The 20,300-nt window shown below is 35.1% G+C and overlaps 2 protein-coding genes and 1 long non-coding RNA gene across 3 annotated transcripts; 2 read left to right on the forward strand and 1 right to left on the reverse strand.

Annotated features, from left to right (window-relative positions):
• Positions 1-5,967: 5,967 nt before the first annotated feature.
• Positions 5,968-7,251, forward strand: LOC148933469 (CEN-like protein 2). Its single transcript, XM_089062977.1, has 4 exons — positions 5,968-6,271; positions 6,345-6,406; positions 6,487-6,527; positions 6,889-7,251. Exons 1-4 carry the CDS (start codon positions 6,071-6,073, stop codon positions 7,107-7,109), a joined length of 525 nt encoding a protein of 174 aa, XP_088919103.1. The 5' UTR covers positions 5,968-6,070; the 3' UTR covers positions 7,110-7,251.
• A 3,468-nt stretch (positions 7,252-10,719) lies between these two features.
• Positions 10,720-14,990, forward strand: LOC148933470 (CAAX prenyl protease 2-like). Its single transcript, XM_089067803.1, has 8 exons — positions 10,720-10,987; positions 11,713-11,772; positions 11,909-12,121; positions 12,727-12,838; positions 13,054-13,125; positions 13,768-13,830; positions 13,919-13,996; positions 14,603-14,990. The coding sequence occupies exons 1-8, from the start codon at positions 10,772-10,774 to the stop codon at positions 14,734-14,736; spliced, it is 948 nt and encodes a 315-aa protein (XP_088923929.1). The 5' UTR covers positions 10,720-10,771; the 3' UTR covers positions 14,737-14,990.
• Positions 14,991-16,716: 1,726 nt separating this feature from the next.
• Positions 16,717-17,838, reverse strand: LOC148933471 (uncharacterized). The gene is made up of 2 exons (XR_016134745.1): positions 17,712-17,838; positions 16,717-17,136 (listed from the first exon to the last, which is right to left on the reverse strand). It is a non-coding gene; the product is annotated as an uncharacterized LOC148933471 (long non-coding RNA).
• Between the last annotated feature and the right edge of the window lie 2,462 nt (positions 17,839-20,300).

Consider the following 20,300-nt stretch of genomic DNA (forward strand, 5'->3'; position numbering starts at 1 on the left):
GCTACTGGGCCTGTTTTTCGGGCCCTAACTATTTAAATAGCTAGGGCACGACTTCCAATGCATCTTTTGGCGGCTGGAGGCGATTCTTAGAGAGAGAAAGAGGCTTGGAGTCCATTTTTCGGAGGAAGAAGAAGAAGCTTGAGGCTAATTCTTCCCTAATCTTGCCCATATGGTAGCATTTACTTGTTTTCTTGTATTGTTGCCCACCATGAGTGGCTAGATTTTAGGGATTACTCCTAGTTTGTTAGGGAAGCTTGTAAATATGAATCTATGATTGTGTTTTGATAGATTTCCATGTTTTGGTTCTTGTCTATGTGTTTATTTCAATCCGTGTTGGGTTTTGCTAGCAAACTTAATCCGGTAAAGGCCTTAACTTCAATGTCTCTTTAACTTGGAGTAGGGAGCTAACATAGATAAGGAACCCTAGGCTAAAACTGATCAGGGGATAGTCCGGGGTGGATCTTATGTGTTGAACGTTTGTAGAAGCCAATCTCGAGCTTACTATGCGACTGTAGGAGTGAGGGGTTGGCGAGTAGAGCCTAGGAGACGTGATCAGCTTATCCTAGGTGTAAAATTCCACGATCAGTGATCAGCTGCGTGAGAGCGTAAAATCAACACGATCCCGATAAATATTGGAAAGTAATTAGACTTTAGGATTCATGTGAACAAGCAACCCGAAACAAGCTAGGAGTAGTCTTCCCTCTTTATCGTGATTTCCTTGTTCTTTTTCCTTCTCGTTTCGTCCTTCACTCGCCTCTAGATCAAAAAAACTCAAAATCAAACTAATTTACTGCTTTTTAATTAGGTTTAGTAGTTTTAGCAATTAATCTCCTCCTTGTGGGTTCGACACCTTTTATACTGCATTGCACGTCTGTATACTTGCAGAGGTAGTATTTTTAGGAATTTATTACTTGTTTTGTGTACTTAAATTGCACCCTAAAAATCACAACAAGTTTTTGGCGCCGTTGCCGGGGAGGCGTTAGTTGTTAGAACTTTGTGTGTTTTCTTTTTTTTTAATTTTCTTAGTTTTATAGGTAGTTTAGTTTAGTTAAATTTTTAGTTTTTTTTTTACTTTGTTTTCCACAGGGTGCCCGTAATCCGTGTGTTTCTTGTGCAGAAATCTTATTTAGCAACGAGAACGGGGCTTGTGTGGAAAGCACGTGACGAGTGGTCACCAAGTTCGGATGAGGTAGACCGTTTCTCAACGGTTTGGTAATGGATGGCTTGACTCCCACTCTTAGTATTTTATGCTAGAACACTTTCCTTACCACACACACGATTATTAGGACTAATCCCGGAGTTGTCGAGGTTCTCGCTTCCGGTAGAAGGGTGACATCGTGCTAACTTAACCCCTTACTTGCTTTGATTTATATTGTTGTGTTGTGCTTGGTATTTTCTGTTTGGAATGAGTTCTAGGTTGCAGAGATGTTCTATTTTTGTAGGCATCTAGAGATATGAAAGTGTGAGATGTGGGAGACATCTGAGTGTGATGTCTGTGGAGTGCAACAAGGCCATTCGAGCTCACACTTCGGTTTCGGCCATGAAGAAGAAGAGGAGTTCTCATTTGATCCAATTGATCTGCTCAAGAGGAGGATATCTGATCTCGAGAAAAGGCGGAATGATCCTGATTTCACATTTGGAGAAGAACTTGCCTTAGAAAAAACCTTGAGCGATCTTCAAAATGCAAGAAGTGAGAGATTTAAGATTCTTAAAGATAAGGCATTTGAAGATGATCAGGATCTCACTAGGGCCGAATTATGTGTTAAAATGGAGGAGTTGATAGAACTAGCAACCTCTCTCGCGACTGAAGATGAAGTCTGCCCTCCTATGTGCATCGAAACGCTAGATGATCCACATATTCAACATGTTTGCGAAGAAAAAGAAGAGGAGTGGGTCACATCGACTGTGGAAGCAGTAAAGGAGGATGAGAAGAGAGCTGCAGAGAGTACAAAGCCTCCATTTGTTGAGCATGAGTCTTGCCAAGCACTTGGCTTGTTGCTATTCCATAGCATCCATGATCACCGGCCATCCACACCACCCCCAACTCGCAAGAAGAAGAAAGCAAAGAAAAAATCTCAACATTGGGGGTTGGTGGTCTCGAATCCCTTCTTTGAGTCTGTGATGGGGATTCAACTGTTAAGAAGGAGGGATCCGGGAAGTTTAGTAATCCCACGGGTGAAAACTCATAAAGTTGGGAAGAATGTCTAGCCAAAGACGTTAAAGAAAGGTGCTTGTTGGGAGGCAACCCAACGGTTTGTAGTAAGATTGTTTTATGTTTTTTTTGTTTAGTTTTTATTTTGATCGCGAGGGTTTTCTTAACTCGGTTCTTTCCCTCGTTTTTGATCTTGAACCGGGTATTGTAAATAGTTTGTTGTCTAGTTTTGTTTTGTAGGAATAAGGACAAGCTACTTATGAGGAGCCCAGCCGAAGGAAAGAAATACCCGACCCGCCCACCCCAACTTAACATGATTTGAGGGAGTCTTCGTACCCCTTTCTTTACTATTTTTGTCCTTTGCTTTTCATGAGTATGCACATTGAGGACAATGCATGATTTAAGTTTGGGGGGGTGTTTGCATGCTTGCTTGATTAGTGTTGATTTTGGCTTAAATTCTTCCTATATTTGTGTATAAGCATGCTTGATTTTCTTCCTTCGAATGTCACTAGGCACATCGTTTCCTTGGATTTGTTGGTGTGGACTTAGTTTTACTTAAGAGTTGGGCCGCAGAACCTTTCTTTCACTTATTAACCGCTTGAGAGCTATAACTTCCATATTTCAATCAAGTGAATGTAGTGTCCTTAGGAGTCCGATTTCTTGAGCTAAGGAGAGAGGATAATTCCGGTTTTGAAAAATTGATGAAAAAAGGGCTTAAGGTTGATCTTCTAAACTTAAGCTTGATGAATTGTGAACTTGTTATTGTTGATGCATGAAAATGATTAGGCAATAGGACGTTAAGCCTCACATCTATATTATCACATGCCTTACCCTTCATAAACCCCTAGTGAGCCAAGTTTGAGCTTTGAAGCCTTATTTTTTGTTGAAATTTTTGAGTCACTAAATGAGCCTATGTTATTTTATCATTTGCTAAGCCTTAATTGATAGTCCCTTTCACCAAGGTTAAAGAGCTAGCACATCTTGGGAGGGTTTGTTGTGTGACAAGAAAGGGCTTGTGTTTGAGCCATTAGGTGGTAAATGATGTTGATAAAAAAAAAAAAAAAAAAAGAGAAAGAAAAGTGAAGTGAAAAATAAAAATAGAATAAAAGTGTTGGTTTGTTAGTTTTGAGAAAATGAAAAATATCAAGTTTGGGGGCGTGTATTGTATTGTATTTGAGATGTGAGATGTGTAATGGATGTGCTAGAACTTTAAACTTGGTGGTGAGTCACTTAGCCAAATATGATCCCACCTTGACCAAAAGCCCCATTACAACCAAATGATCAAAGTCCTTTGATTTGTGCATCACAATGACTTGTTAGTGGTAAGTTTTGTTTAAGTTTGGGGGAAACACCTCAAGTACCTTAAGAAAATAGAATAGCCGGAAGAACTCCTTTTGATGATCTAGTTATGACGGTTTGAGACTCTCTAGGCACTACCCGAGCATAAATTGGTGTAGTGGAGTGACAAGCTCTTAGGTGGTTGGTCGGTTGATTGGTGCACATTGCATGTTCTAAAGTCCTACTTGCGAGTGAATGCGGGGTCCATCCAATAATTTTCGAGGACTTGTGTGGGTTGGTGTGATATGAGAAGAAAGATTTCTAGGTCTACAAAGTGCTAAATTGTTAACTTGCTCGGGACGAGCAAGATTTAAGTTTGGGGGTATTTGATGTGAATCAAATTGTAGTCCTTATTGTATTGTTTTAACACACATTTTTAGGTGAAAAATGGACTCATTTTGATATATTGTAGGACAAAAGACCAATCCATAAGAGAGAGGAGGAAGAAAACAAAGGTCCAAATCTGATCAGTAATCAGCCCTGCAATATTAACTTAAAATGCTTCTACAAGTCCACCATTCCATTCACCTTCGAAAGAGCTTCGCGTGGATACCTCGCACGCCTCAATCGGAGTCCGGATGAAGAAGATACGGCTGTTTTACGAAGACTGCGCAATGCAGTGCAAAACGCGCGACCGGGCGTCAAAACGCGCGACCTGATCGAGAGTATGACAAAACGCCCGATCGGGCGTTTTTTTCAAGATGCAAATCGCCCGACCGGGCAAATGCTACTGGGCCTGTTTTTCGGGCCCTAACTATTTAAATAGCTAGGGCACGACTTCCAATGCATCTTTTGGCGGCTGGAGGCGATTCTTAGAGAGAGAAAGAGGCTTGGAGTCCATTTTTCGGAGGAAGAAGAAGAAGCTTGAGGCTAATTCTTCCCTAATCTTGCCCATATGGTAGCATTTACTTGTTTTCTTGTATTGTTGCCCACCATGAGTGGCTAGATTTTAGGGATTACTCCTAGTTTGTTAGGGAAGCTTGTAAATATGAATCTATGATTGTGTTTTGATAGATTTCCATGTTTTGGTTCTTGTCTATGTGTTTATTTCAATCCGTGTTGGGTTTTGCTAGCAAACTTAATCCGGTAAAGGCCTTAACTTCAATGTCTCTTTAACTTGGAGTAGGGAGCTAACATAGATAAGGAACCCTAGGCTAAAACTGATCAGGGGATAGTCCGGGGTGGATCTTATGTGTTGAACGTTTGTAGAAGCCAATCTCGAGCTTACTATGCGACTGTAGGAGTGAGGGGTTGGCGAGTAGAGCCTAGGAGACGTGATCAGCTTATCCTAGGTGTAAAATTCCACGATCAGTGATCAGCTGCGTGAGAGCGTAAAATCAACACGATCCCGATAAATATTGGAAAGTAATTAGACTTTAGGATTCATGTGAACAAGCAACCCGAAACAAGCTAGGAGTAGTCTTCCCTCTTTATCGTGATTCCCTTGTTCTTTTTCCTTCTCGTTTCGTCCTTCACTCGCCTCTAGATCAAAAAAACTCAAAATCAAACTAATTCACTGCTTTTTAATTAGGTTTAGTAGTTTTAGCAATTAATCTCCTCCTTGTGGGTTCGACACCTTTTATACTGCATTGCACGTCTGTATACTTGCAGAGGTAGTATTTTTAGGGATTTATTACTTGTTTTGTGTACTTAAATTGCACCCTAAAAATCACACCACTTAGTATTTCTAAATGTGTAAGCTCTTTAATTTGGTTGCATGAATATGCCAATCACAAATTTTTTGTATTTGTTATAAAGTTCTAAATGTGTAAACTCAGCCAATTAATCATGAAAGAAAGAGTAAAATCTAAAGTAAATTAAAACACAAAAAATGAAATTAGAAAATAATATTTTATACCAAACAAAAAGTGAGACACAAAAATAAGTTGGGTGATACATTACTAGTGATAAAGGAGTTGGGTGATACATTACTAGTAGTAATATTTTCTGAAAGTTGAAGATTTCGGGAAGTAAACTACTTGACTACTTCCTCCGGCGGCCCCAATAATTGTTTAATTATACTATTTTCATTTTATTCCTATTAAATGTCCCACTTTATTCTATTACTATTTTTGAAAATTTATCTTACATTCCACTTACTTATTCTATTCATATTTTACTATAAAACCAATCAATGAAAATAGAACGCACATTTCATTAATTTTTTTTTCTCTCACTTTATCTCAACGAGGTCAAACAACTTATATAAAAAAATCCACACCGATTAACTATGGGACAAATAATAGGGAGCAGATGGAGTATTAATTAGCTTAATGATAATGTGAGGAGCAAGTTTTTCAGTTCCAAAACCCAAAACTAAGAATTCCCTATGAATGAATTAAGTTAATGATAGTACCCTGTATGCCACTGTATATATGTCTGCTTCTGCTTGTGACTATATAATTATAGAGAGGTGGGGGTCGGTTTTAGTTGTTCTCCTGGGTCTCTACTTGTAAATTCTCTAAGGTTTATCTATTCACTTCACTATCCACCATCAACAAATAGAATATGCCAAGCATACTATAAATAGGAGGCCAGGCTTGTTCTCTTTCCATGTAAATCATCAGCTAATTCTCTAATATGGCAAAAATGTCAGAAGTTCCTCTGATAGTAGGGAGAGTGATAGGGGATGTTCTTGACTCTTTCAGTGCCTCCATGAAAATGTCTGTTACTTACGGAAACAAACAAGTTTATAATGGTCACGAGTTCTACCCTTCTGCCGTCGCAGCTAAACCCAGAGTTGAAATCCAAGGAGCTGACATGAGAAATTTCTACACTTTGGTAATTCATTCATCTATCTATACTCTTCACTATTTTTCATTCCTTAATTAGTTATATGTTTATATATATGCAGCTTATGACTGACCCTGATGTCCCTGGCCCCAGCGACCCATATCTCAGGGAACACCTCCACTGGTATATTTATATACTTACCTCAAATTTAAACACGTCATTACATTGCATTGCCTTGCCTCGATTAATTATGTATATTACAGGTTGGTGACTGATATTCCTGGCACCACAGATGCTACATTTGGTAAGAATATGTTACTCCTAATATACTAAATGTTGGGGTTTTCCCACAAATTTTTTGTTTTTTCCCACCAAGTAAAATATTCGGGCTATATTAATGGATTTAATAACAATTTTGGAGGATGTGATTCAAGAAAAACTATTCTCAAAGACTGAAAAACTTGAAGTTCTCGAAGTTGTTGTCGAGAAATTACGAAAAAAAATCTGTATCATGATATTATTCGGCGAAACTTTTTCGCCGATGAGAAATACTAACAAACTCGAGTAAAGTTTGTGATATTATTAACCTTTTTGAAAGTTGTATGTTACGTATTAGAGGGCAATATTCCAATTTTTAATTTCAACCTCCTCAAAAAAAATATCAGGAAAGGAAGTGGTGACATATGAGATTCCGAAGCCCAACATAGGAATCCATAGGTTTGTGTTTGTTCTGTTGAAGCAAAAAGGCAGGCAAACAGTGAAAAACCTTCCTGCTTCAAGAGACCGCTTCAACACCCGCCGTTTCGCCGCCGACAACGACCTCGGCCTCCCGGTTGCCGCCGTCTTCTTCAACGCCCAGCGGGAGACCGCCGCCAGAAGGCGCTAGATAACCGGAACTTATTAAATAAATTATCTTATCTACAGACCAGTATTAAGAGTTTATTATTGTGGATTGTGTTCTCATGCTTTATTTTTTTCCATTAAAAGGTAGGGAATCTGTGCTGCTTAGTTTCTTCTTTGAGATTCCTACTACCTTTTTTTATCAATCAAGTACTGTCAACAGAGACGCTGAAATCTCTCATTACTCTAAATTCTATGTCTAAATAAATTATTCCATCATTTAGTTGGCAGAAGCAGAACACATTTTCCAACAATTTTGAACCAACCAATTTGTGCACTATAATACCATTAATTTGCACCACCAATCGTTCATATTTCAAAAATAAAATTCAGATATAGGAGTATACTGTATATTGTTCATTTGATTTGAGAAAGAATAAGAAAGAGTCAAAAGAGGCGGCCAAGGAAATTCGGTGTTTCATCAGCTTTTAGAGTAGGAGTTGATTAGAAGCACATGCATTAGGACATATATACACCGTTTATTATCCCAAAAACTCTTTACCTATAGGCTATAAGCAACATTTTCAATTTACCTAACTTTTTTTTACTACTTCCGTTCAACCACACAGTACGATATCTCACAACACTATTTTGTGGATCCTATATAGCAGTATCATATCTACTTTTTCAACATATATTTATTTTAATATTTTAAATTAATAATATACATCTAACACTTAATTTACCACTGAGAAAATAAAAGAACAACAAAACTGAAACAAGCGACTATATAAAATTAAAATTGCTACAAGCCTACAACACAAATAACCGATCTCGGTCAAATCGTGCCCAAACATGCTCAACAAAATCAGATCAGACTAGTCTATCATTTCCATGAAGATATACAATTGTCGAATACTTTTGTGGGACAACCTAAACATGAAAGAATGCATAATACTCTTGTGGGACAGATAGATTATTATGTTTGTTGTATTTGATGATTTATTGTTATAGCGATTAAGATTTGATTTGATTTAATTCTATATTTGTTAGTATTTGATTTTATTTGTTTAATATACTTTTTTTGTATCACGTATTGCAAATATGTGTGGAATATTTGATCATAATTAGGAATAAAAAAAATTACTTTTTATCATTCTCCCCCGTGAGAATTCACAATTGTCACCGTCTCTCTTTAACTCATTGTTTCTTTCTACCTTCTTCTATCTTTATCCTGCTAGGCTTTCGAAAGCATATCAGCGCTCGCGCACCGCACGCACTCACACTATGCGGTGTGAGTGTGACGGGTCTCCCTTCGTCCCTCGGTGGGGCCAGCCTTCTGCACAAACCGTGGGTAGCAAATTGGCTAGCCATCCCCCACCCCCTTTCCACTGTAGAGTATCTAATCTCTATAGTGGCTGCTCTATTGCATTATTGACTGCAAGTACAACTGACGCTTTAAAAGGTAATATTCCTCATGTCTCTAAATGAATTTTTGAATGAACTGACAACATACTAGGACTACAACACAGAATCATTATCTCCCAAAATAAAAAAAAGTATGCACTTGTTGTACATAACATATTACCATCGATAATATGACGCCTTTATAGTACAGGTCTTTAATATGAAGCTCACGAAATTAATATCTGAATATACCTACAGATAGGATATATCTGGTGCTTTATTACATCAATCAATATTAATTAAGCAATATAGTAATTTTAAAAAAATGAGGAAATGAATATGGAAGAAATTAACCGCAACACAAATTTAATAAAATAACATTTCACTAGCGCATACATAGTGAATAAGAAAAAGAAATCTCAAAACTAAATTTTACTATGATTGTGAATAGTTAATTAGGAATAAGTATAGATATGGAAGACATAATTAATTAAATAAAGATGGTGATATTAAACTTTCATTTGGTTGTAGCGGAAAGAGGTAGGGCGATGATCCTCTCCGATAGCCGGGGATGATGTCATGACGATTGGAACGGCGGAGGAGACATCGGCGGCCGGTAACAAGCAGTTGGCAAGAAGTGTGTTGGTCGTGGCTGTGAAATAGCAGCTCTCCCAGTAATATTGTGGTGGAGGGATTTTGTTGACTATTTCCAGATTTATCTCGAAAAGATCTTCGTCATCTTCATCTTTCTCTTCTTGCTCTTCTCCTTTCTCTTCCTTCATCATAATCATATGTGCTTGCCTTTTGCTGGCTGTCTCCCATTCTTCCTTTCTTGCCTCCATGCACCCTGCAGATCTCTCTAATTAATCTGTCAGTTGTTAATAACAATTATATATATATGTAAAAGAAAGAGGGTCAAAGTTGGTGAAAGGTGGGAGTTTTGTTGGGAGATTCATCAACAACTATCTAATTGGGTATGGAAGCTTTGGATTTTTTATTTTTTTGGCAGCTCTTGCAAACTAATCTTGCCTGTCTTAGGCATATGGCTACCTTATTTGATCTCATTTAGTTATGATAGTATTTTTCTATGTCAATGCACCGGTATTAAATATTGTTAAGTACTAATGGACATTTTTTTACGGGAGAGTGTCGTGCAAGATAATTACTTGCGATTTTAATTAATAAAGAGTTGAATTTAAACAGAATAAAATACCAATAAAACTTATAACTAATTAGTACTATGTCATTAGATATAGATTTTAATCCAGATAATTAATTTGTTTACGAATTCGGAATTGTAACCCTATAAGATGTTCTCGAATTAATTTTGTGGTGCAATAACATGCGGCTTATTGATTTTATTGAGACCAAAATTTCAAACTTAAGATTTATACAACTACTATTTAACAATTAACACGAATACGAAATTACAAAATTGAAATCTATATTTAGAGCAATCCGAAAGAGTTAAAAGAATTAATTAAATTAAAGGATCGACACTACTAGTACACTTGATTTTAGTTTGCGACTGCACATCCTTTTATTTTATGAGAAGGGTTGATTTGTTGTTGCATCTACAAAGAAATTTGAGTGCAAATCTAGATTATATGATGCTGACAGATTTTTGAGAAACAAAAGTCTTTATTAGTTAGCCTTCTAACTACCTCAACTCACAACAGGATTCTAGATTTTTATTCATAATTTCTGAAGTTACTATTGGCAGGAAACATATTAGTACAAATTACGATTATATATGCATATACTTGACCTAATCTGGATGATTTGGCCAATTCCATAATTTATAAAAGTAGCCAATTAAATTATAAATTTTGCCTGGATTTCTCAATTATCCCATAAAATTAAAATTTTAAAGAAATTTATCATTTTAATAATAATTTTTAGTTAACTTATGGATAAATATAACTTTGTTTGATAATATGATTATCGATTTTAGATGATTATTAATGTAATTGGTGAAAATATAACAACAAAAGGTACAAAAAATCCCAACAAATTTCGTTAAAATCTAATTGTATGGAAAAAATAAAATATATAAAAGATTATGATATAAATAATTAGCTACTACATTATTGCGTTATTGGATTCATCACAAAAATTATACCAGTAGTAATATAAATGACAATTTCCTTTATTTATATGTGTAGGGGCCCAAGAAGCATGGATCCAGCCCAATAAGAGGAAAACGTCATAAAAAGGTATTGGCCCAATAAGTGATGAGTCAAATCAGAGTCACTGCGTGCAAGTGAAGCACCGGCTGTGTATGTATCTACCGTGGCCACAATGGAGCGGGAAGATGCCGGCGCCGGCGTTACGAAGTTGGCGGCAGTGTCAACGTGCATCGGCATGGCTCTGTTCTACGTTGCAGTTCTTTATTCTCCAACTCTGATTCTTCGATTGCCCCCGCCTAATTCCTATAATTCCTTCCTCACACGACGTTTCATATGCGCCGCCGTATCTTCAATCGTCTCTCTGATTGTTTCCAGCCTCATTCTTCCCGTAAGCCTCCTTTTTCTACTCTATTCTCTCTGTGTAATTTATGCTTTCTCTATGCTTGGCTCATTCTACTCTATTCAGTCTCCCTTTTTCTGATAGATTCTCTAGTGGAACTAATTTGAACACAAGGAGCTTTCAATTTCGTGGATGATTTCATCTTTAATCATGTGATTTTGTGCCAAGTGGCTTCAATATGAGGTGAAACTTACATAAACCGACTTCGATCAGTCTTTGATCTTTGAAATGTAGGAAATGTATAGAATGCCAATAGGTAAAGCCAGGGAAGGATATATCTGTTTCCATGGCAGAGGCGGAGTTACTCCCAGTCTATTTTGTTGTTAGTAAAGCTGAGGGTAGCTAGTGTTCTTTTGTACTACAACAGGAAGCTAATTAATTGCGAGCCAGTGGTATCACCTTTGTTTCTTCCTCTACTCATATTGTCATCACTAGTCACTTGCAATGGTACTGACTACTGATTACTCATATAACTCCTCATCCTTGTTTTGATACTCATATATAAATGCATCATATTCTTTTCTTGGTTTGAGATTATGTAACTTCTTTGCCCAAGTCACTGCTAAGGTTTTTACATCTGTTGATCACAATGCAGTTTATGAACCAACGATTTATTTGTTGTCCATAGACTATCCACTCCTAACCACTAATTTTTTTTTTTGAATTATCTGTTTTTGTTTATTTATCTTATGCCTATTATTTTCTGGTTTCAGATAACAGGGTGGGAGGCATCAAGTCTGCTTCGTGTTTATGGCATCAGAATGGATCACACTGTGAGTAAGAGAAAATGTTTTTCTAAAATTTGTACAGGCCAATGCAATTGGGTATAGAATTATTGTCTTTTTTATATTTTATTTTGCAGATTGAAAAGGGTGACTGATTGCTCAATGCAATTTTCTGTATTAACAGTGGCAAGCCCTGGTCTACCCACTTTTGCTGACTGCCTTCATGTACTCTGGTTCCTTTGCCTTGAAGTTTTTATCTATGCTTCAAAATAGCAGAGAATATTTGGATAGTGGTGGAAATCTTTCAGTTGCATGTATAAAGAGCATTTCCTTGAAGATAGTTGATTGGGTAGTTTCAACAGCTTCCTGCATGTCATCCTGGCGTAATTATTTTGTGGTTAGTATTCTTGGTTGCCTTATTCTATGTTGCCAACTGTGTTTTATGCAATCCCTTTTATTTTGTTATGGCAGATTATCTGGTTTCTCTTGAGACATTCTATACTTCTAGCTGAGGCAATTAGTTCATGTTAAATTGTCACTCCTGATCCTTAAATATTTTAGTGGAGATATGATGTTACAAAAAAGAAGGGATCGGAAAATCGTAAGACAACTCGAGTTTGGAAGTTTTCATACTTTTATTGGTAAATCTTAAGTAGGCACTGTGCTCAGTTCTCTGCCATCATTTTGATTTCATCAATTTTCATTGCACATTGCATTGCATGGCATTATTTATTTTGGTAACCCTCCTTTCAATAGGCATTATTCTCCCCCTTTGCAATTCTTTGGGTTTCTCCATAAAACCCATTGCCCTGTTTGGTGGTGGGTGGTTTGCCGATCATGTTGATTGAATGTATTGGACCCAAGTCTTTTGCCTATACATCTGAACTCCTATGTTTTTTGATCACATAATACAGATTATTACATCATGTCTTTTACTATTATTCTTGATGTAATGATTTGACTTTCAAAGTTTCAATGTTCAATCTCTCCCTTTGTGAACAGGCACCACTTACAGAAGAGCTGGTATTCAGAGCTTGTATGATTCCTTTGCTTCTGTGTGGAGGAATCAGTACTTACACTGTTATATTTCTTTGTCCAGTATTTTTCAGTTTAGGTGAGTAGGATATCACAGTAATTGTTTTTACCCTGAGATGACAAGCTATTTATTTATTTTAGCTTAGATTTGTGTTATATTTTCCCCCTTTCTCTCTCTAAGTTTCACGCTGCTCACCCATCGGAAACTTTTGCCATAGACATGACTAGATTTAGATATTGCTATTTTATGCTGAAGTTTAATCTGATAGGTGGTTTTAATTTGTTTAATTGCAGCTCATATGAACCACTTACTAGAGCTCTATCTCCAAGGGAACTACAGCTTGCTCAAGGCCAGTCAAGTTGTAGGTATTGTCTGCTCTTTCATTTGATGTTATTGTGTGTAATCATAGGGAATTTAGTTATGTTCTAATTCATTTGAATAGTGAGATTGTTATGGAGTGAAGGCGGATTAGAACAAGTGAATGAGGAGCTCACAGATATGGAGCCTAAAAGTGATTCTCAAATGTTTGTAATTAATAATTAACAGAACTTGGTTATAAGTAGATAATAATCCTTTCACTGAGGCCTTGGTTTTCACTGCCCAATAACTGTGATTTCTCTGGATACATTTTTCAAATTCTCCATGGTATATATAGGAGTGAAGAAGAATTTAATCACACCAAATTTGCACTAATCAATTCCTCATTGATTTCTAATTTATTCAATTTCCATGAAATCCTAGCTTAATCTAAATAAAGAAAAGATAATGCATAAGTCATAACAATAACTAGCCTAGAAATCTGCAGTCACTTGGATCCAATCTTCATCCTTTCCATTCCTGGCGATCGATATTAGAGATAGATGCTACAACAGCTTCAATCATTTTTCTTAGTATTAAGTATATTTGCAATGCTGGGTTTGACTCATTCTTCAAGTTGAAATATGGTGGCTTTTAGCGATGTATTCCTTTTACTACAGTAGTATATATCATATTCTGTTTGCTTTCAGGTTTCCAGTTGGTATACACTGTCATTTTTGGGGCATATGCATCATTTCTTCTAATTCGTACCGGTGGGTGAATTCTACATACATCACTAGATTTTATTTCATTCCTTCATTTATTCTTTCTGTTGATACATTTGACCTTTGTTAATTGCAGGGCATTTGATTGCTCCATTAGTTGCTCATATATTTTGTAACTTCATGGGCTTACCTGTGATACATTCTGGGAGACCTGGTAAATTGACCTCTCATCCAGTTGATTAATTACGTCCATTCATAATCACACATCGCTTCTATCATCCCCGTCAGGACTCTGAAGTACTAAATTTCAAAATTAAATTTAAATGGAAAGGAAAAGATTTTATTTTTCCTGGGGAGATGGGGTCTCATGCCTTAGATTTTCGCTACCTGACTGCTTGTATATGCTTTATTCTTATAAACATTTACCTAAGCCTATGGTGTTTGTTCTGAAGATTTGGACTGCTTGGGTTATAATTATTACTATTAAGATTTGGACGAGTGTATATGGATATGCAGTTGTAGATGGAATGAACCTCTTAGGCTTAGCCTTAGCCTTAGCCTGTGTAGAATTGTAGATTGACCTTGACCTTGCTCATCTGTTTGTACTTCATTGCTGGTTATTGGAGTGATTTTTCTTTAATTGTGTGAAGTATTCAGCGAATAGATTCTCAGAAAGGTTAAGGGACTTTTGTCGCTAGTAATAATTTCTGCTATCTGCACTATTTTAACTCTGGGAGAGTTTGTTCTATCCCATAATATATTTCATGCCAACTTATTTTTCATGGTGAAATTCTTTTTTTTTTTTTCTGATGTTTTTCAGGGATGGTGAGTCTGGTATTTGTAATCGGGGTGGTGAGTTTCAGCAAGCTGCTTTTCCCACTGACGACCCCGCATTTGTACAACAACGAAGGAGACAATTGCAGTTGTTGGCATAGATATTGCAGTTGGAGCTAACACAATTTATGCAACAATCTGCAGGTACTTAAATTACATGCTTACTGGTGTGCGAAGATTATCAAAGCTTACTAGTATATGAATGTGTATTTATATTTCCCTATATAAATTGATACAGTAAGAATTTTTTAGGATATTCAGTAAATTAGTGAGGGATTTAGTCTACAATAAGCGACGGCTGTACCATCCTTGCTGTGAAAACATATGATGAGTTGTGCAAAATTTGAATACAAATGATTCTCTTTGTGATGATATTTGAATTTGGTATTAGTAGGTTGGCAGCCATATCATATTACTCATCTTCCAAAAATGCATCAAGTTGAAATTATTGTACTTGTCTCTATGATAAAATTATGGAGGGAGGATCCCCCACCTACATACATTATTAATGTTCAGAAATTTGAATTTATAGTAGATCATTAGGTTTGATAGACCACACTCCACTTCATGTAGTTATGTTATAGGGATTTTGTAAGGTAGAAATGATGTTCCAAGATACGTATTGATGATCCTCTGAGGTAGGATGCACAATCAAGCAAATCAAATAGTATTACGTCTTCTCACCAAAATAATGGGGAATAAGAAATAAGATATACAAATTGAGTCATCAGAGAATCCCATTTATGATCTCTGGGCTAAATGGAAAAATTCTAAATCATTGAGTGACTCGTTGAAGTTTGACCCAAGGTTTTCAGCCTGTTTTCTCTTCCCAATCATCATACCCTAGCTATGATATATTTTCCTTAAAATCAACTCATCATGCCCTATGCAGCTTGGTTAAAAGGTGTTATAATATTTAATGTAGATGAAATCATCAAGTTGATAGGAGACAAGATTTAAAATATTTTAACAAAGGGTTCCATTTTATTCGACTCATATTCTGCCTTGGAAGGTCTTTGCACTTCAGCCCCAAGAGAAAGCTACTGCCTCTGCTTCAATACCAATTTAAACATACATGCAGTTGCATCTTTTCCAACTTGCTTAATTTTATGTATATTAGTCTTATTTTTGGAGTATTATTTATTTTACATAAAATGTTAGGATATGATTTGATTTATTTTTCTTAATTTAACCTTTTCACTGAAAGAGATAGTACTACATATTTTTATTTGTCAAAATCAAAAGGTTTAAAAAATGAAAATAATATTATCAAACAGCTATCAATTCTATTTATCGGTATAGTTCATTCAAACCAAACAAACAAAGAGCAGAAAAATGTTACAGTATTAGTATTTGGATATATTAAAACTTCTTCATGAAATAAATAGTAAACTCAACAATGCAGAGTGCACGACACCGGAGGTATATTTGATATCATAAATATGTATGAATTAATGCTAAATTTAAAGAAATCACGTAGACTGTAATTCAATGAGTGTATTAATTAATGACGTTTCAGGGACATAAATAAAGCAAAATAAAAGGACAGAGGTAAGACAGTGTTCAAAATGCAATAATGGAGAAACTGCATAATTATGGGATTACAGAAACTACAATAAATGATTACATCCTCTAATTTTAACATTTAATCTAATGGAGAAAATTACAATTGCATGAACTTCTATCATTTTCTCCATAATACACCTAATTCAAAAACCAAAATCAAAGTTAAATGCGACTAGGACTAGCTCATCCTAAAAAATATTCATAAAATTCAAACTCATGGCGTTTCATATTACCAAGTACCAACCCGTCATACACACATAAAAGGGAACAAAATCAAATTGTTCTTTTTTTAACAAAAATTCAAGTTACAGCACCCTGTTTCTCCAACAACATTCATATATCAATTGTATTAGTCCTATACCAATGCGAAGCATACGTAGATTAGCAAATTAGCATAGTCAGTTTATACCAAAAAGTATATTAGATTAAGACCATTTTATTCGATAATACTACTATCTTACCGTGATTGTATTAGAACCTTACATATGTTACATCTATTATCGGTTGACATATAGTATAATTTGCAAAATGGAGTAATTAAGAATAAATTCCTCCATCAAGATGGCTCAAAAATACAATAGATGGAAATTGGAATCCATTTGAAAGACAGTACTTAATGATAAAACAAAATATTAATTTCCAAATTATAATCCGACTGATAAACAACAAGAACAAAAGAAGTTAATTTATCTACTTTCGACCATTTCTCCTTAAAACTATATATCTTGACAATGTTGAGGATGATCAGCAAAGGGCCTCCAATTAATCTCATTTGTTGAATTTCTTGTTGCCCTTTGAGGCGGCGGCGGCGGCGGCGGCGAGGCGGTGCTGGAGCTCAGTGAGAAGAGTCTGATTCTCCTGGTTGAGAAGCTCAGCCCTCTTCCTCAGCCTCTCATTTTCCTGCATGATGTACAAGTTCTCCATCAACAATTTGGAGTTCAGCTTTTCCATTTTCTGTCCAAATTGAGAGCACAAACAGTCAGAGAATCATCATTGCCAAAAACAAATCATCCTCTATTATAATAACTTCCATTTTCTTTTGTCGTCTTACATATATGTGTAAGTGAAAGAATACAAAAAAGGTGTAAAGAATATAAGCTAGTCCAAATCAACACTCATTTAAAAATGGATTCTTGCTTTTGTCCATTGCACTAAGACAAGAATAAAGTATAGCATTAATGTGCCACTAAAGGGCCAAAAGGCATGGTTTTGAGCACAAACTGTGAAGATCAGACAGAGAGAGAGTGGAAAGTGATGTGGGAGACCAAGGAAAAGAATTTGATTGATGAGAAAAGTAAGAAAAAAAATAACAGAGAGTGAAGTTGTAGTCTCTATTCATCAATGTGTGGATTGTGTGTGTGTTGCAGCATGCAAAATAGTTGAGAGATTTTGGTTTGTATGTGGGAAACAAGGATAGTAAATCAAACTTCATAACTTAACTCAAATAATGTACTAATACTAACTTCCTTTGTGAAAGAATATATAAGGAGAGTGGGTCTCTCTTATTGTAGATTTTCTAAAAAGAGCACCTTTTGGAAGGGGAGAGGAAGAAGAGCCTTTGATCTTGAAATGAAGGTTTAATTTGTGTGACAAATGAGGCACATTGGCTCAATATATATAGTGCAAAAAAGAAAGGAAAATCTTCTATTCTTACGTATTGAAAGAAAGAGACAGAAAATTGATACAGAGAGAGTCTGCCACAGTAATCATGCATGGGTGTTAATGTTACCATCTTCCATGATTATGATGATTACCCCTCTTTAAGCCTTTAGGTGATGATGCTTTGTTGCCTAGGGGTATTCTCGGTACTTCCTATTTTAGTACTCCCTCCGTCCCATAAAAGTTGATACAAAATTTTTGGGCACGGAGATTAAGAATTTATATTAAATAAATAGGAGAGATGGAAAAAGTAGGAAAGATAAGAGAGAGTAAAGTAAATGATGGAATAAAGTAAGAGTGATTAGATGTTTTGTCTTTTGTTAAAAAAAAGGAAATGACTCAACTTTGTTGGGACGGACTAAAAAGGAATACGACTCAACTTTTATGGGACGGAGGGAGTATTTCATAATAACGAGGGTATTCTCGGTATTTCGTATGCGGCCGAAAATAATGGTGAAGATTTTGTAATGATGGAGGGCATTGGTCCGAACCGACGTAGCCCATCATCACAGCCCACACCACACCCACACCCACACCCACACCATTTCTATCGATTCTTTCATTAATTTTCTGCTATCATTACATGGTTCACTCATTGCTTATAGAAATAATTAATGCTATAATTTGATAAATCTGCTCTGCCGCCTACATTTGTAATCAAAATGAATTAAACATTTATTGTTTAGGAGGGAAGTAATTTGCAATGTCGTTTGAATTTAGGAGACATCATTGAACACATAACTCGATGGTTTGGTATGTTCGGTTGGCTCGATGTAATTATTAGTATCTTTTATTTTACTTTTCTAGAAAATTAATTTTATATTGTAATAATTATTTTGATAAAATAAATAATTATATATAAATAAAACTAAATTAACTATACACTATATACTCTCTGTGTTTGTCATTGAAAGAGTCATTTGCTATTTTGGATTATTCACGATTTAAGAATTATTTACTACTTTTTCACTTTTAGTATGCGGTCTCCACGTACTATTAACTTTTTACACACATAGTCAATTATTAACTAATAATAAAAATGAGTTTTACATTTCATTTACATTCTCCATTTACTTTTATTCATAAAGTCAATTAATTTTTTAAAACTGGTACCGAGTCAAAGTGATTTATTGATATACATATAAGACTAGCATAATTAATTGATAAATAAATGGGAAAATACAAGTTATAAGAAATATTCTGATTTTAAAATATATTTTTTTATATTCATATTTTAATTTTATATATTTAACAATATTTTTGATACTCTATAATACAGTACTCCTATAATATAGATAATAATTGGTAAATAAGTAAATTGGATTATTCAAGTCAGTATAAGAAATATTCCGATTCTAAAACCTGATAAATTTCTTTTTTCTTTTTAATTTTAATTTTACAAATATAGAATCATATTTTTTGATATGCTAGTGTTATATTCTTATATAGTATTAAATTATTTGACAACAATTTATTAAACATAATTCTTATCCAATATCTCACATTAGAGTTTTTATTAGGGGTTGGTAGGTACGGTATACCTTACCGAAACCACCATACCGTATAATTTACCGTAAATACAGTATGCGAAAAAGTCATACCTTTACCTTACCAATATTTTTCGGTATACCTTATTTTCGGTACGACGAATTTCCATACCGAAACCGTATCGAAGTTCGGTATACCTTACTTTTGCGGTATACCTGACTTTCAACATCAATTAAAATAGAAAATTAGAGTTTTCTTTATATTATTTATATTTTATAATTTTAAAAATAAATTAAATATAATTTATTCATAATTATATTTATTATTTCACAATAGATTTTATAATTTTATAATTTAAAAATATATAAAATATATTGTATATATAATTGTGTTTATATTTTTGTGGTATATACTATAATTTACGGTATATACCGAATTTCGGTATGCAGCGGTATACCGCGGTATTTGAAAATTCATACTGTTATCTTACCGGAATATTTCGATAAAGTATCATACCGTGCCGAAAGTCACCGTATACCGAAAATTCGATATTTTCGGTATTATTTTGGTACGATAAGGCCTGTATTTCGATATTTCGGTATTTTTCCCCAGCCCTAGTTTTTATAATTATACTCGTGTTTGAGCTTGTGTTTGTTATAGTATAATATCTGATATACCATTTATATTCATACGTTTTAATAGCATCAAACTCTTTGTTTGATGTACTAGCCTGAAATCCGGAAGTTTAGGAATATAGTTGTCAATTTAACTCAATTAACCCGATTGATATCACTACCTAAAATAAAGTCTTTAAATTTCTTATATTTAGCCGAAAAATATATATGTATACGTATAAGAATATTAGTGCAGTCCACAACCCATGGACTAGTCCAAAAGGCCCGCTAAATTAAGAGGGTCAGAGTTGGAAATTTTCAATCCGGTTATCTCGCAATTCGAGTGGTCCAGACTCA

Source organism: Salvia hispanica, chromosome 1 (assembly GCF_029641045.1).
Source record: "Salvia hispanica isolate PSC_SH4W2 chromosome 1, Shi_PSC_v1, whole genome shotgun sequence".
NCBI classification, from domain to species: domain Eukaryota; kingdom Viridiplantae; phylum Streptophyta; class Magnoliopsida; order Lamiales; family Lamiaceae; genus Salvia; species Salvia hispanica.

What these genes read in the sequence shown, in the direction of transcription:
- LOC148933469 (XM_089062977.1), top strand. Translation starts at nt 6,071, where the DNA reads ATGGCAAAAATGTCAGAAGTTCCTCTGATAGTAGGGAGAGTGATAGGG. An exon ending in TGAGAAATTTCTACACTTTG is followed by an intron (nt 6,272 to 6,344) that starts GTAATTCATTCA and finishes ATATATATGCAG; the next exon opens with CTTATGACTGACCCTGATGT. An exon ending in CACCACAGATGCTACATTTG is followed by an intron (nt 6,528 to 6,888) that starts GTAAGAATATGT and finishes AAAAAATATCAG; the next exon opens with GAAAGGAAGTGGTGACATAT.
- LOC148933470 (XM_089067803.1), top strand. Translation starts at nt 10,772, where the DNA reads ATGGAGCGGGAAGATGCCGGCGCCGGCGTTACGAAGTTGGCGGCAGTG. An exon ending in GCATCAGAATGGATCACACT is followed by an intron (nt 11,773 to 11,908) that starts GTGAGTAAGAGA and finishes CTGTATTAACAG; the next exon opens with TGGCAAGCCCTGGTCTACCC. An exon ending in ATTTCTTCTAATTCGTACCG is followed by an intron (nt 13,831 to 13,918) that starts GTGGGTGAATTC and finishes TGTTAATTGCAG; the next exon opens with GGCATTTGATTGCTCCATTA.